At 37.7% G+C, this 15880-nt stretch overlaps 1 protein-coding gene across 5 annotated transcripts in view; it reads left to right on the top strand.

Moving 5' to 3' along the window:
• EPS15 (epidermal growth factor receptor pathway substrate 15) overlaps positions 1-15498 on the top strand; it is a 55357-nt gene extending 39859 nt beyond the window's left edge. Inside the window, exons 18-26 of one of the 5 annotated variants that reach the window (XM_082483422.1) lie at positions 66-156; positions 3996-4031; positions 4874-5010; positions 6764-6833; positions 7998-8074; positions 8579-8741; positions 11734-11834; positions 12371-12421; positions 13596-15498. In XM_082483422.1, the coding sequence (XP_082339548.1) occupies positions 66-156; positions 3996-4031; positions 4874-5010; positions 6764-6833; positions 7998-8074; positions 8579-8741; positions 11734-11834; positions 12371-12421; positions 13596-13742 (873 nt within the window). In that variant the 3' untranslated portion in view covers positions 13743-15498. Of the gene's footprint in view, positions 1-65; positions 157-3995; positions 4032-4873; positions 5011-6763; positions 6834-7997; positions 8075-8578; positions 8742-11655; positions 11835-12370; positions 12422-13595 lie in introns of all 5 variants that reach the window. The other 4 variants (XM_082483420.1, XM_082483423.1, XM_082483421.1 and 1 more) reach the window with 4 other exon arrangements.
• The last annotated feature ends 382 nt before the right edge of the window (positions 15499-15880 follow it).

Genomic DNA, 15880 nt, shown 5'->3' with positions numbered 1-15880 from the left:
AGTGGTTTTTGTCCTGCACGTCTTAAAAATTTAATGCCTTTCTCTACTTCTTTTGCATTGCTCAGGAAGATCCGTTTGATGCTGAATCTCATCCATTGCCTGATCTAGTTTCTGAAGCCAGCTTAGAGTTCTTCCAGTCTGACCCTTTTGTTGGCAGTAAGTAAACTTTTCTCTTTAAGTGCAGATTTCCAGAAATGGGTCTTGTATGAACACATCTCAGACAAATCTTCACCTTGGAACTGCTCTTTATAGAATAAATGTGAAGGTGTTTGAGTGACAGGAGTGTGTGGAGCCAATAGCATTAAAAAAAATAGAAATTATAGAAATGAGAGTTCCATGGTGTTTCTCCTTCCTTCATCTTGACTTTCTAATTAGCTGTGAAAATTTTACCTTTCCCTCACTGCTCTTCCAGACTACTTCTCTTACCTCCCCCTACCCCAAACCCAGTTGCATTTTGGTCTTAAAGGTGTGGGCATACTTGTGATACATGTGGTGTCGTTAAACTAATTTGCAGCACAGATCCACAAACAGATCAACTGAGGGTTCGGTGAGCTGTGGTGTAGGGAGGGTGTGGGTGGTTGAGAATGAATGGCTGTGGCCTACTTGTGGTGAGTTTGGCACTCAGAAAAAGGTAATGTGGAACTGCACCATCTGTTCATCTTGTGGAAGTGCTATGCTTTATTTTAAGAGCTTGCCACTTACGAATGCTGTCGCTCGGATTTTATCTTTTTTTTGTGTTGGAAGAAATGATCTGTCTATGGAGCCACTTGGAGAAGGGGAGTTAATTTGGATTAACTGCTGAAGCAGATGTTTTCAGCCACATTAATGTGATTTTACATGCTTTCAGAATCAACATGGCCTGATCAACTTAGCTTGTATCACTTCAAAAGGAAAATAACCTAAATTTGTTTCACTTTGCTTCTGAAAAATATCAGTGCAGATTAATACTTTTAACAAATAAACTAAACTAATTAAAAACAGCTTGAATGTTTCTGTGTAGATATTTCATTTTTGTATATACTAAAGTAGTCCTCCTTACAGCACGTGACATAGCCTTTCTTTCAGAGGAGAAAGGTGTGTCTGTTAGTAGCCAGCTTTTTGGGCTTTGTGTGCTCAGTATATTCAGAGACAGATACCTACAGCTAAGAGACAGACAGATACCTACAGCTAAGAGACAGACAGATACCTACAGCTAAGAGACAGACAGATACCTACAGCTAAGAGACAGACAGATACCTACAGCTAAGAGACAGACAGATACCTACAGCTAAGAGACAGACAGATACCTACAGCTAAGAGACAGACAGATACCTACAGCTAAGAGACAGACAGATACCTACAGCTAAGAGACAGACAGATACCTACAGCTAAGAGACAGACAGATACCTACAGCTAAGAGACAGACAGATACCTACAGCTAAGAGACAGACAGATACCTACAGCTAAGAGACAGACAGATACCTACAGCTAAGAGACAGACAGATACCTACAGCTAAGAGACAGACAGATACCTACAGCTAAGAGACAGACAGATACCTACAGCTAAGAGACAGACAGATACCTACAGCTAAGAGACAGACAGATACCTACAGCTAAGAGACAGACAGATACCTACAGCTAAGAGACAGACAGATACCTACAGCTAAGAGACAGACAGATACCTACAGCTAAGAGACAGACAGATACCTACAGCTAAGAGACAGACAGATACCTACAGCTAAGAGACAGACAGATACCTACAGCTAAGAGACAGACAGATACCTACAGCTAAGAGACAGACAGATACCTACAGCTAAGAGACAGACAGATACCTACAGCTAAGTCTCTTAGATGTAGATGAGGGAGTAGAACTGATGCAATTGGGACCATGCATTCAGTACAGAAATGAATACGTAGGAGCTACCATCCATGGTGCTTGTGAGAATTAATCAAAACTGGGACTAAGGTTCTATCAGTGGTTAGCTTGGATTAGTGTGGTGGTAAATACTGCATAATCATAGAATCACAGAATAGTTTGGGTTGGAAGGGACCTTTAAAGGTCATCTAGTCCAACCCCAATCAAGTAGATCAGGTTGCTCAGAGCCCCATGCAACCTGATGTTGAATGTTTCCAGGGATGGGGCATCTACCACCTCTCTGGGCAACCTATGCCCGTGTTTCACCACCCACATTGTTAAAAAAAAAAAAAAAAAAAAATCTTCCTTCTATCTAGTCTAATCTATGCTCTTTTAGTTTAAAACCATTACCACTCATCCTGTCACAACAGGCCCTGCTAAAAAGTTTGTTCCCATCTTTCCTGTAGGCCCCCTTTAAGTATTGAGAGGCCACAATAAGGTCTCCCTGGAGCCTTCTCTTCTCCAGGCTGAATAACTCCAATGCTCTCAGCCTGTCCTCATAAGAGAGGTGTTCTATCCATCTGATCATTTTTGTGGCCCTCCTGTGGACCCGCTCCAACAGGTCTGTGTCTTTTCTGTGCCGAGAGCTCCAGAGCTGGACACAGTACTCCAAGTGAGGTCTCAGGAGAGTGGAGCAGAGGGGCAAAATCACCTCCCTTGACCTGCTGGCCATGCTGCTTTTGATGCAGCCCAGGATACAGTTGGCTGCCTGGGCTGCAAACGCACATTGTTGGGTCATGTCCAGCTTTCCATCTACAAGTGCCCCCAAGTCCTTCTTGGTAGGGCTGCTCTCAATCCCGTCATCCCCAAGCCTGTATTGATACTGGGGGCTGTCCTGCCCCAGGTGCAGGACCCTGTACTTGGCCTTGTTGAACCTCATGAGATTCACATGGGCCCACTTCTTGAGCTTGTCCAGATCCCTCTGGATGGCATTCCATCCCTCAGGTGTGTCAACCACACCACTCAGCTTGGTGTCGTCTGCAGACTTGCTGAGGGTGCACTTGATCCAGCTATGTCATTGATGAAGATATTAAAAAGTACTGGTGCCAATATGGACACCTGAGGGCCTCCACTTGTCACCAGTCTCCATCTGGACACTGAGCCATTGACCACTACCCTGTGGATGCAACCATTCAACCAATTCCTCATCCATTGAACAGTCCACCCATCAAAACCATATCTCTCCAATTTAGAGAGAAGGATATTGTGGGGGACTGTGTCAGAGGCCTTACAGAATGACATCTAGATGATATCTGTCTGCTGTTGTAGTCACTCTATCATAAAAGGCCAGTAGGTCGGTCAGGCAGGACTTGCCCTTGGTGAAGCCATGCTGGCTGTCTTGAATCACCTCCCTGTCCTCCATGTGCCTTAGCATAGCATCTAGGAGGATCTGTTCCATGATCTTCCCAGGCACAGAGGTGAGGCTGACAGGTCGGTAGTTGCCACGGCCCTCCTTTCTACCCTTTTTAAAAATGGGTGCAATGTTTCCCTTTTTCTAGTAACCAGTGACTTCATCTGACTGCCATGACTTTTCAGATATGGAGAGTAGCTTGGCAACTATATCAAACAGTTCCCTCAGGACTCTGGGATGCATCTCGTTGGGTCCCATAGATTTATGTATGTTCAGGTTCCTCAGGTGGTCACGAACCTGATGTACTCTTACAGTGGGAGGGACTTTGCTTCCCCAGTGCTTCCCCTTGTGTTCCATCCACTCAAGGGGTGTGGGAAGAGAGGTTGTCAGTGAAGGCTAAGGCAAAAAAATTTGTTGAGTACCTCAGCCTTCTCCTTGTTTGTTGTTACCAGTTTGCCAGTCTTGCTTATTGGGGGGGGTAGCGTGGGTGTTTACTTACAACACCCAACAGAAATACATCTTTAAGATGGCAGCTTTTGTGTGTGTTTCATGCTGGTAACGCTACTTAATGAATATTTGCTTCGTCTAATGCTAGTTCTTGTAGTTCCACTGAAAATATTCCTCTGAGTGAAAGTTGTTTACATTTTAGCTGTAGAAATTAGTGTTTGTGAAAGACTTAAACTGCGTACTTGCTTTGTGACGGGTAACTTTTTTTTTTTTTTTTTAAAAAAAAAAACAAAAACAAAACAGGCGATCCCTTCAAAGATGACCCTTTTGGGAAAATTGGTAAGTAACTTTGTGTTCTAATGTGTTTGTTTTTCTAAATGATTCCTCCTAGAAGAGTATGTGGGGAAAGGTGTCACCGCTTCCAGTGTAAAAAAAGGTGGAAATGACACAAAAAGCCACCATAGGATAGATAGACATAGATATGGCAGTAGCAACTGGCCACTTGTGTTAAAGTTTTTCAGGGAAGCCTATTGCCAGTGAACTCCTCTTGCCGTTGGAAGTATCCTTAGGATTTAAGTATGTGAAGGTGGTTGAACAGAAAGCCCCAAACTCTTGCTGCCTATTTTGTACGCAAAGGAGTAGGACTGTACTCCTTTAAAGGCTCGTAACTTACCAACTTTCTTTAGAACTAAATATTGGAAAAGGGGAGAAGTCTCTAGACTGGCTGTATAGGCAATGTTATTTGCTTGGTCCTGAATGGAGTAACTAGTGAGAAAAAGGCAAAATGGCCAGTAAAAAGGCTATAGCAAAATAGCGTTGTGCACTGAGTGCCAAATAAGAAAACATCAATTGTGAGGGTAGGAGAGTTCTGAGAAACATTAGGTTTTGTAATATGCATCATTTTTAGGGGGCTTGGTTAAAGAATCTATATGCTCAGATGATTCTGGAACTGAACTACTGGCACCATCCAAAGTTTTCATGGTGTGCAGAAAATGTTGGCTTGTCTAATGTTTTGAATCACAGAATAAAAATTATTCACAGATTAATTTCATAATTCAAAGATCTTTGGTCTTAAATATGTCACCTTCTTGTAATATGGAAAAAGCAATATAATGTTTAGGTTTTAAGGTATCAAGCTAAGTAAAGCCAGCAGAAATGTTAATGAGTTGTTTACTTTTTAGATCCCTTTGGTGGTGATCCCTTCAAAGGGTCAGACCCTTTTGCAGCTGACTGTTTTTTCAAACAATCCTCCACTGATCCTTTTGCGACTGCTGGCACTGATCCATTTAGCACCGCAGACAACAGTAATAATATCACAGTAAGTTTGGTAGCATACCTTTTACATCTACATATGATTTGGACAAAATAACCTATTTTGAGCATTTAGACATGCCTTGAAAAGCTGATATTCAGAAATCATATAGATAAAAGGTTACCTCTTACCCCATGACTCTGGCTTGTCTTTTTTGTGTCCTGTTTTCTAGAAATAGTCACAGGTGAGGTAGAAGTAAAAATAAAAACATTTTAAAAATGTTTCAGTGTGGAGCTTCATTGCTCCACAGGTAAAAACATTTGAGAATAATAAACTAAGCTCAGTTGGTAGCTGGTGGAACTTACTGAACGTTGTAAGAATCCCAAGAATCTCACCAAGTTATGTTGAGACACTTTGATTTTTGCCTCCAAAGCCTATAGGATCAATAAGTATGTTCTGTATCTTATCTGAAATCTGATGTGGTATGGGGTTTCCCCTCTGAAAACTCAAATTGTTTTACAGGTATATATTGTTTGAGTTTTGTTGTGAATTTTTTTTTTAACCTGAGTCATTGAAGCCCTTTCATAATATGGAGATTCTTTCTGAATTTACCTCTTTCAAGTGTACTCAGGTGTAACTTTTAGCTGTTCACATGGTAACTGAGCAGTTACTGATTAGTCTTCAGCCTATAATAAGGTAGAGTTGGGCATGAAACCTTCTGATGTAGGATAGAACTTAGAATCATAGAATGGTTTAGGTTGGAAGGGACCTTGAAGATCGAGTTCCAACCCCCCTGCCATGGACAGGGACACCTCCCACTAGACCAGGTTGCCCAAGGCCACATCCAGCCTGGCCTTGAACACCTCCAGGGACTGGGCCTCTTGATGAAGATGAGGTAATATTTAGGGCTGATAGACAAACCTTAATCTAAGAAGCTGAAATTCTTCGTATTACAAATTTGTCTCCTTTCTTTTGCCATCTCCTTTCCTTCCTGCTTCTGTTTATGCCTCACTTCCAATTTTGTGTGTGTATAAAATATGTGTAGACATATATAAAAATTAAAGATACATGTGGATTAGGATTAGGAAGCAACTTAAGTGGCTGTAGAGTGTGCCTGAGGTGAACTCACAACAGCAAAGATAACGAGAAATCACTGCACCACTAACAGTGGTGTTCTTGTCCTTCCACATGGTGTACACATTATGCAGATCTCAAGGTCATATTACGCACCACAGCCTACACCTCCAACATACAAAATTAGTTTTCGACAATCTTCAATACTTACTCAACACACTATTCTTTGCCAAGTCTTAATATTCTAATATAACCAATTCTTGGTCATGTTACAGTCTGATAATGAGAGAAGCACAGAAGAGGGAGGGGAAAAAAAAGGGTGGGTCAGAGTTGTGGTGTGGGATTGGCAGTTGATTCTTGTGAGATCTGTATTTCTGGACTGAAGTTAAGTTACACATTCATCCTAAATGCCTTACCACACCTTTGTGGTGGTGTTATCTTGGTTATATTTTCATGAACGTGGCTCTGGTTGTAGAAATTTGAGACCAAAATGAGTAGTAGATATTCTTAAATTTTGCGCTAATGGTTACCAAGTATGTTGCATTTATTGTACTTTTTTCCATCCTCACTGTTTTGAGGAGGAGTTTCTGTTAACAGATTTGTTCACTGATGCTGATAAAAGCTACTTTCAAAATATTTTATCTTAAAACATCTAAACTAAAATAAATCGTGATTGTATTCTTAGAATGAGGAATCTTTTAAGCTGTAAAACAAATTTGCCTTCAAAGGTATTTTTTTATTTTAGACAGAGATATCGAAGAAGAATGACCCTTTTGCTCCTGGTGGAACAACTGTTACTGCATCAAATGATCTAGGTAAGAGTAGATTATACACATCAGACTTCATGGGTTTTATTTTTATTTGCTTTTGCTTGGTTTTTGTTTCTAGTCTTTTAACTGAATTTGCAATGGAGCATTTTAGGGATTTCCTACATTTTTCTGAATTTTCCTGTAAAGTATGACATAAGTTGCAAGGGGGGGGATTTTTATAAAACAAAACCATCTCATTGTCTGTAGTGCATATCACTGATTCCACAAAAATGTTCCTCTGCCTTACCAAAACTGGTGAAATACCGATCTAAGTGTTTGGAGTCTTTGAATGGTTTGTAGTGCTTCCCCTTAGGGTTGTTTTTAGAGATTTCATGGTGATTTGTAAGTAACATACAAGATAGCTTTGTACTATGAGAGAAGATGTGGGATAGAATAAGTACTTCATCCAGAATTTTTACTGTTAAAGTTTGCTCCTTTTGTTTTGCTACAGCCCTCTTCTGAGTGTTAAAAATGTTTTAGAGAAGACTCTAATCTGCAATTTTCCCAAGTTGCACTAACAAGTGGTAATCCAAAACATGAATCCCCTTGTGATTACGTATTGTAAACCTGTTCAGCTTAGTTGTAGGGGGAAAAAAACCCACTGTTTTCTAGAGACACAGAAGTGAGTATTGGTAAAGACAGTACTTCTTGCTTTACAGTAGAACAGCAGTTTTTACCTTTTGAAGCACATGAGAATGAAAGGGTACTGTTGAATTAGACTGAGAGAATAGGAAGTTAGATACTTTGTTCTACAAGTGGGCCTACAGTGAGAAGTGAGCTCTTGTTCATGTCCATATATATGTCTGTGTATGTGTATTTATGGGTGTACGCACACAAAAATACTGTGTGTATATCTCGGCAGAACATCAAGTAGTATTGTTATTTGATACTTCCAGTGGAATTTAATATTTTTTTAATGTAGGAAACCAGAATACCGGTATTTCTTCTGAATTTCTCCCTGTTCAGGACAATTATTATTTTTAATCAGTAGTTGACACTTGGAGTTTTTGTAAAAGCTACTTAAAGTGCCCACCTCATAAAATACTTTAGTTGAATTAGTCTATCCTGCAAAATATGTAACAGTTGCTTTTTGTGTTGTAGGATTTTTTTCTCTCTCTTTCATATTTAGCCTTTAATTTCATTCTCTTTGCTTGATTTATGTGTATTTAGCTACAGACCCCTTTGCCTCTCTGTTTGGAAATGAACCCTTTGGAAGTGGCTTTGCTGACTTTAGCACGCTGTCAAAGGTAATGTGAAGCTACTGCCACTCATGGAAAATGCATGAACCTCTACAGTGACGAGACATAGCTTAATCTCTCTACCAACAGTTTCGTTACAGTTTTGCCACTACTAAAAATGTATAATGGCTGACATTCTGGGAAAAGAGGTCTTTATAGTAAATTGTCCTGGAATTGCACTGTAAAGAATGCAGTGTAATCTTTGTGGCTTTATAAGTATTTTCTCTGTATTTGAAGTGATATTATAAATATTTTTTAAAAGTTTGCTGAATTTAACAGCAAAAGTAATACTTTTGCACGTACAACTGCGCTCAACTTTATATTGCTGAACACACTAACCATCCCAGATTTTTCTTCAATTTCCTGGAGTATGTGGATGATAAAACAAAAGTATTTTCTTTTTGTCTTATTGCAAACTTTAAGTTCTAAATAAATACTGCATTATTGAAAAGAAAGGGGAGTATAGTAGAATTGCAGTGAAAAATGTTTATGTTGCTGTTTTCTTTGTTGAAGGTCAACAATGAGGATCCCTTTAGCTCTTCCACATCAGGTTCTGTCAACAGTGTGATCATAACTAAAAATTTATTTGAGGAACCACTAGCTAAAAATGAGGATGTTCCTCCCGCGTTGCCCCCTAAAACAGGAACTCCCACACGGCCCTGTCCACCACCACCTGGTAAGAGCTGATACTGTGATGTTGTTAACAATTAGCTTCTTCAAGATTGGCAATGGGAGAATTATGAAGAGATTAAGTGTCTGAATTTAGAATGAATGAGCAAGACGTGACACAAGTCCGTTCCTGATCTGTTGGTTGTTTCCTCAGAGTTAAATTTTACACAGTGTTTGTTTTTTGAAGAGAGAAAGGATTTGGAAAACAGGGAAATAGAATTGTTACAAGTATCTGCAAGAACATAGCATGGCTACAAATTAAATGGTTACTAATGTGACACATTGAATCTTGCATTAAATTATGCTTAAAATGAGAAGTCAGTGCTTTTTATCCATTGCAAAACCTCTGGGTTTAATGCAAAATGAATTAAATAGGGTTGAATGACTATCTCAGGTTTTCAGATTAAAGTTTTCCGGGTGTCCTTGCCAGAGATCTGTAGTAGTAAACCTAGCCAATGGAACAGTAATAAACCCAAGTTTCCTATGCCATTTTCTGTTCAAGTGATAGCTGAGTCCTCTAGTCTACTCCATGACACAAACCACTCCGCTTTACAGAAAAGGCTATGATTGTCAAAGATAACACCACCTTCTAGTGGTTGCAACAAGCCCATGTTACAGCAGACTCCTCACTCTCTTTTTTTTTTTTTTTTTTTTTTTTTTTTTTTGCGTAGATCGGGAAATACATTACCAGTATTCCTTTTTAAGTTTCTGTCCTTTGTTTCATTTTCTTTAAAAACTCTGCTGCATGATTTTTTCACTATTACACTATATGGATGAATCTTAAGCTGTTTTGGAAAATTGTAGCATGAAACTTAAACATGCATTCAGCTTTTCCTCAAAAGGGGGATACCATGAACATAGGAGTATTAATACTAAAGTTTAAGCTCAGCTGTTTACTTTCTAATGTTGATGTGAGATCTGGTTCATCCTTATGCCTTGCAAATAATCAATTTCAATGTAAATGTCATGTCAGCTGTTTTAATGTTAAGTGGCGATAATTTGAATGTTTGGTAGTGTTTCCTCTTATGGTGGGCCTTATTTAAAAAAAAAATTATTTTTGACTTCATTGTATGGGAGGGGCTACGACGTGGTGTGCAGATCTGCTTTTAGAATGCAAACTCCTAATGGCAGAACAGCAGCATCCTTATCAATAGGTGACTGTAAAAAAAAAAAAGTAGCCTGTTTTGATTTGCACATATTAAAAATGGTACTGTGGTTATCTTGGTAACCGTTCCCAATAAATTATTCTCCTAACAGAAATAAAAAATGGAGATAATTAAAACCAAATATTCTTAAGTACTCCCTTGGCCTGATTCAAAACAAGGGAATGCTTTTGCAAAGAAATGCCTCAAAATCTTTCTCTTAATTCGTCATGCCAGTGGAAAGTGTGCAGAAGGGCTGTTTGCTTGCTTCTGAAAGCTATTGCCTTTCTAGATACTGATAAGCACCCCCATTTAATGATTTTTTGGGGCAGATTTGGAGATTGTAAATTTCATATTCTTACAATTATTAATCCTTCCCATGTAGAAATAAAATTCCCTGGATGTCATCTGAAGCTGCTTCTCCCACATTATTCAAGAAATAAACACGCGTTGTTTGCCAGAAATAGAACATCATCAGTGAGTGAGGGCTATCATGGCAAGATCTCACCTACAGGAGAGCTGGGGAAGGACTTTTTACTAGGGCATGTAGCGATAGGATGAGGGGGAATGGCTTTAAACTAGAAGAGGGCAGGTTCAGATTGAACATTAGGAAGAAGTTTTTCACTTTGAGGGTGGTAAGGCACTGGAACAGGTTGCCCAGAGAGGCTGAGGCCCCATCCCTGGAGGTGTTCAAGGCCAGGCTGGATGTGGCCTTGGGCAACCTGGTCTAGTGGGAGGTACCCCTGCCTATGGCAGGGGGGATGGAACTCGATGATCAAAGGACTCAAGGTCCTTTCCAACCTAAACCATTCTATGATTAGCTGGGAAGTGTCTAAATAAATCATATATTCCCAAGGCAGGATTCTCATTGCCAAATTAGAATCTCTTTTGGTCTTTGAAAGAATTTTTAGACTAACTTGAAACAGTGATATGCAAAATAATAAGTACTTTGGTTCAATTCTGCAGTTTAAAATGGCAACAGGAGCATGCTTTAAAATGTGACCGTATAAACTGTCGAACCGCTTGCAGGACCCACTAGTTGAATTCAGGAAAGTGCAATGAAACCTTTTCTGTAAGCAGTGACATATGGAGAGAATGGTAGGATGAATTTCAGCTCAACTATTCTTGGAAATATTTGGGTTAATGTCCTTAAAGGTGTTGAAAGCTGACTGGGGTTAAGCTGAGAAAAGAACAAGATAAGTGGGGGCTTGTGCCTGATTCTGTTATATCTGCAGCTACTTAGGCAAGGATTCACAAGACAGTTAAGTCTGTTATCGTACTCCTTCATTCTCTTAGCTTAAAAACTACAGAAATTCCAGGTGTTAACAGAGTGAGAGGACATCGTGTTTTGAAGACTTAAGAATATATTTCTGGTCTCTAAATGGAATTGTGTTAACTTGGTAAAAACAAATAATAAGAGAGCCTTGCTGGAATGATCATGGACAGTTGATAAGCAGAAGAAAAAAGTACTCTGCTGATAGAATAGGGGCTCAAAACTGTTAGAAATTCTCTTCCCAAAAGAGTTAATTAGTACATAACTGCGTTCTTGAATCATTAACATACATGTGTTCCTTTTTACCTGATTACCCTTTAAGAAACTATGGACCATACCATTATTTTTTTTTTAAATTGGCAACCCTTCCTCTGAAGTGATTGCAACTCCATTAGTTTACTAGAAGAGGTTGCATGCCAAGTAGCTTTTGAATTTGTTTTTTTAACTATTTTTGGCATGTTATTACCTGCTATCTAAAATTCATTTTAAATTCATTTTAATCTAAGGGAAAAGACCTATCAATCAAATAGACGCTTCAGATTCCTTTAAACCGAGCGATCCATTTCAGCCTTTTCCCACCCCAGAAATTCCCAAAGAACAAGAAGCAGATCTATTCTGTGATCCATTTGCTCCCACCAGCATCAGTAAAGAGGCTGACCCCAACAATTTTGCAAACTTCAGTACTGTGAGTAAACACTTTTTACATTTGTTTCAGTATAATGACAGCTTTGAATTGTTCACACTGAAGACTTCAGTCTAATTTAAAACATTAAAACATATCCCATGTATAAAAGGGATATCGCTTCCAGCTAAAACAGTATTTACATTTAGTTTACAGCTGAGGCTGTCCTAAAACAAAATACTGCAAAATGTTGTAGTTAATGTCTAAATTGCGTTGCTTTTCATGAGTTTTTTCATGGAGGCCTCCTACCTTTTAGAAAATAGGAATTATCCATTTCATCAGAGCATGCAGCAAATTTAAATTATGTGTCTATAACAAGCACACTGTTAACTATTCAATTAAAAATAAAACAAAAGGTGTGATTTTAATTTAGCTGTCACTGAACTGTTTGGTCATAATTTCAATGTACTGAAATATTGATAAACAGCCTCATAACGGTGTATGTTAATGAAATATAATTTGATGAGATTTGAATGGCTAGTAAATTCCAGACTTATGTACAATGAAGTAAAAAGTAGTAAGTGTCTCTTTATAACCAGAATCCATTTCATAGAAGTCGTGGTGTCCAAGCAGTAGAAGCAAATCTAAAGGTTTGTGCATGCCTCTATTTATTTTTTTTTTCTTTTGAGCTTTTGCAAATAGGAGTATTGAAAGGCATCTTCTCACTTTAAAGCTTGATACCTGTTAAATGCAGTTTGCATTTACAGTATCTTGATCATACTGCTTTTTTTATTTTCAGGCCTAATAAACTGTGCTTGATTGAAGTAAACTGAGGATTGACAGGCTCTCAAAATTGACTTGCACTGGTTGATGTGTCTTGTAGCATGATAACTTCTGAAATGCTGTTATTGTTATCACTGTTATTAGTTAGAGGAACCGAGAAGCCAGGTTGGAGGAGAGAATGTGAAATGTGGAGGAGAAACAAAAAATGTTCATTATCTTTATGAAGGAAAAAGTATTCTTTTCCAGCTGCAATTACTGAAAATACTAAGTGAACTATGGAGAAAACTCAAGCTTTTCTACATTTATTTCTCAAAGCAGCAGCTCAAAGCAGAAACTAGCTGGAGTATATTATGATAACCCTTTCAGACTTAACATTGGGACATTCATGAAGACATGGGCTTCTCTTAGCTTTACTGCATGCTGACTTGAAACAAACTCTAGCATAATCTTTTGTATTTTATTCAAGATAATATCCTTAATTGTCTCTGATTTATCATCATTGTACCACAGAAATTTAGTTCACATTCTGTTCACATCAATATCCGTGGAAAGAATCTGTTCTTCTTTTCTCTTGTATCACACCAACCTTTCTCTGTATTTCTACTAGGCTTCAAACTGTAGTGTTACCTTATTATTTTGCTGTCGCTTGGCAGAAGTATTTTTCATCTGCACAATTAAAAACAGTCGTTCTACAGCTAATTTTTGCAGTCACTCTCACCTGGAAAAAATTATCCCTAATGAAAGTAGGGTAAAGCAGGATGTCCCACAGTGTGGATAGGAGTATATTTTGCGAAATGTTCTCCTGATTTATTCAAAATTTTTCTTGTATAGACTGGCTTTTATCCAAAATAGTTTGAATTTAAATTATAGCACTTTAGTGTATTAAAATTAGTGTATTAAAATTAAAAAACAAGTAATACTTGAAGACTAGAATATATACAATTTTTGAAAAACTGTAATTGTCACTTAAACCAAGGACTTTGACATTATTGGTTATCATTGTATTGTTAATCTGGTTTATTTTGTCTTTTAAAAATGCAGTATTCTACTGAGGAGGACATGATTGAATGGGCTAAGAGGGAAAGTGAGAGAGAAGAGAAAGAAAGATTGGCAAGACTAAAACAGCAAGAGCAAGAAGACTTGGAACTGGCTATTGCACTCAGTAAATCTGAAATATCAGAAGCATGAAGTTTAGAAAAAGATTTTGTCTTATGTCAACTGTTTTCGTCCCTTTTCCTGAATACCTAACCTATTTAAATGTTAATCAGAAAATACATATATACAAGAAACCATGAAAGGTTTTAAATTTCTGAAAGTGGTGTGAATGTTTCTGCTAAATTCAATCCTTTTGGTTATTGTTTGAATAACTGTTAAGTTTAGCATTCAATTTCTCTCAAGTTTCCAGGAGAACGAAGTACTTTTCCCAGCTGTAAGCAAATCAGTTTAAAATGCAGATAGTGAGATTGTAGTTTGACTGTAATCTGTCAGCAGTTGGTAATTGAGCATAAAGTGAACATAGCAATTATTCTGCCATGGCTGACTGTCTCCCATCAAGCAGTTAGTCATTTGAAACCTTTTATCCTTCTAAAGAGGTTTTAGTAATGCCGGAGTTGTGGAGTGCTTTATTTTATATGTACGCATATAGATTTTTCTCTTCATTGAAGATTCTGCATTTGGATTTGAAAGAACAATCTTCATAGAGTTTAAGTCAGAAAGAGTGTGTCTTTCTGAAACCTTTAATGCTTTTCTTGCATGGTCATAGATTTTAAGACAGACCTTTTATTTTGTTTTATAAAGCAATTAAGTTGAAGATACATGTGCGTTTGCTGTTGGCCAAGACGACTGTCAAATGAGAGACCCCACTGCTATTTGAGCCACTTTTGCCTGTGAAATATGCAGCTGAACTGGCAAGTTAATAAGTTCAATTTGAAATAGGATTGAGAACAGAAAGAAAAAACAGGTAGTCTGATTTTTATATTTTTTTTTAACCACAGTTGTTTTCTGTATATGTAATTTATTGAATGCCAACTGATAGTTGCACCTTAAACTGAATTATTTCTTTATGGTCACTGAGTCAGAGGTTTGATAGAATATTAATGAAAATAACTTAATGAAAATAACTTATTGTTCATTTTGAAAGAAATCTATTCTGGAGAATCAGTTTCATTAAAATAATTCCAAAAAGAATACTGTTTTGCCCTATATAACAAAATGGATGGCAGCAGCGTAAACATCAAAAGATTTATTTTTTTTTTTCTTGCACTTTTAACCTGTGGTATTTCTGTTGAGGAAACTGAAGTGTTTCAACCCACAGCACTGGGCAGGGAAAGGGGAGAACTCAGCCATGCTTCAGTATATTTAAGCTCTTCCCATTACCTATCAATGCTGCTGTTGCACGTGTTTGAGGGTAGTTTTCAATTTTTCAGGAAAAATGGGTAACCTGACTGAGATGGTTTTTCTATTGCACTGGGAAATGAGCATTTAAACACCTGCTCAAAAAAAGTAACTTAAAGTTTTGCAAGTATTAAATAGTTATAACTTATCTATACATCTTTGTAATGAGTGTACACTAATCTTGCAAATCATATGCTTAACTGGATTACATAGATTATCTTTTGTTAAAAATGTATACTCAGTGGACCAACACAATATTATATGTATATATTATATATATATTCCCGCTTTCCTTTACGGAATTTAAAGTTTTGAGTCATTTGATGTTACATTTCATGTTACTGACTCTGACTATAGTACTTTTACTCAGACTACCAATAAACCACTGCTGTGAGCTAAATGGCATTACATTATGAAGTTTTAACTGTTGTTTTTTTTTTTTTTTAAAATTGTTCAGGTGGGATTAGCCTCTATTTATAGACTTCCCTTTTGTTTAAAAATTCTAACAATAGCCTGTAATTATGAAAAAAAATAAAGTTTAAGTACATAAGTGTGACCTGTTTGCCTATTTTTTTCAAAAGCGTGCTGTGAGCTTTAAACCAACATGTAAATGTAATGCAAACAATATAAAGTGTTCTGATTGTAGTCTGATGGGAGTGGGTTAATTTTCAGGGAAAAAAGTTGCCTGAATTTTGAGATTAGCTGAAGTGCACACTAATCCCAGCTGTCACTTGCTTCATTAGGAGATGTGGCTGCTTCAAAGAAAATTCAGGCTACTCTTGTCCAAGGATTTTTGCAGAGGGTTGCAGAGCCCAGATACTTAGATACTTCAGATTTATCTGTGAAGATCTGTAAGCATCCTCTACTGGCTACTGTCAACATACCGGGTTTAAGAGATCTTTAGTTTGACCCAGCATATATGATTCTTCTAA

Source organism: Vanellus vanellus, assembly GCF_965231255.1.
Source record: "Vanellus vanellus genome assembly, chromosome: 5".
NCBI lineage: Eukaryota > Metazoa > Chordata > Aves > Charadriiformes > Charadriidae > Vanellus > Vanellus vanellus.
This window is presented reverse-complemented; position numbering and strand designations above follow the sequence as displayed.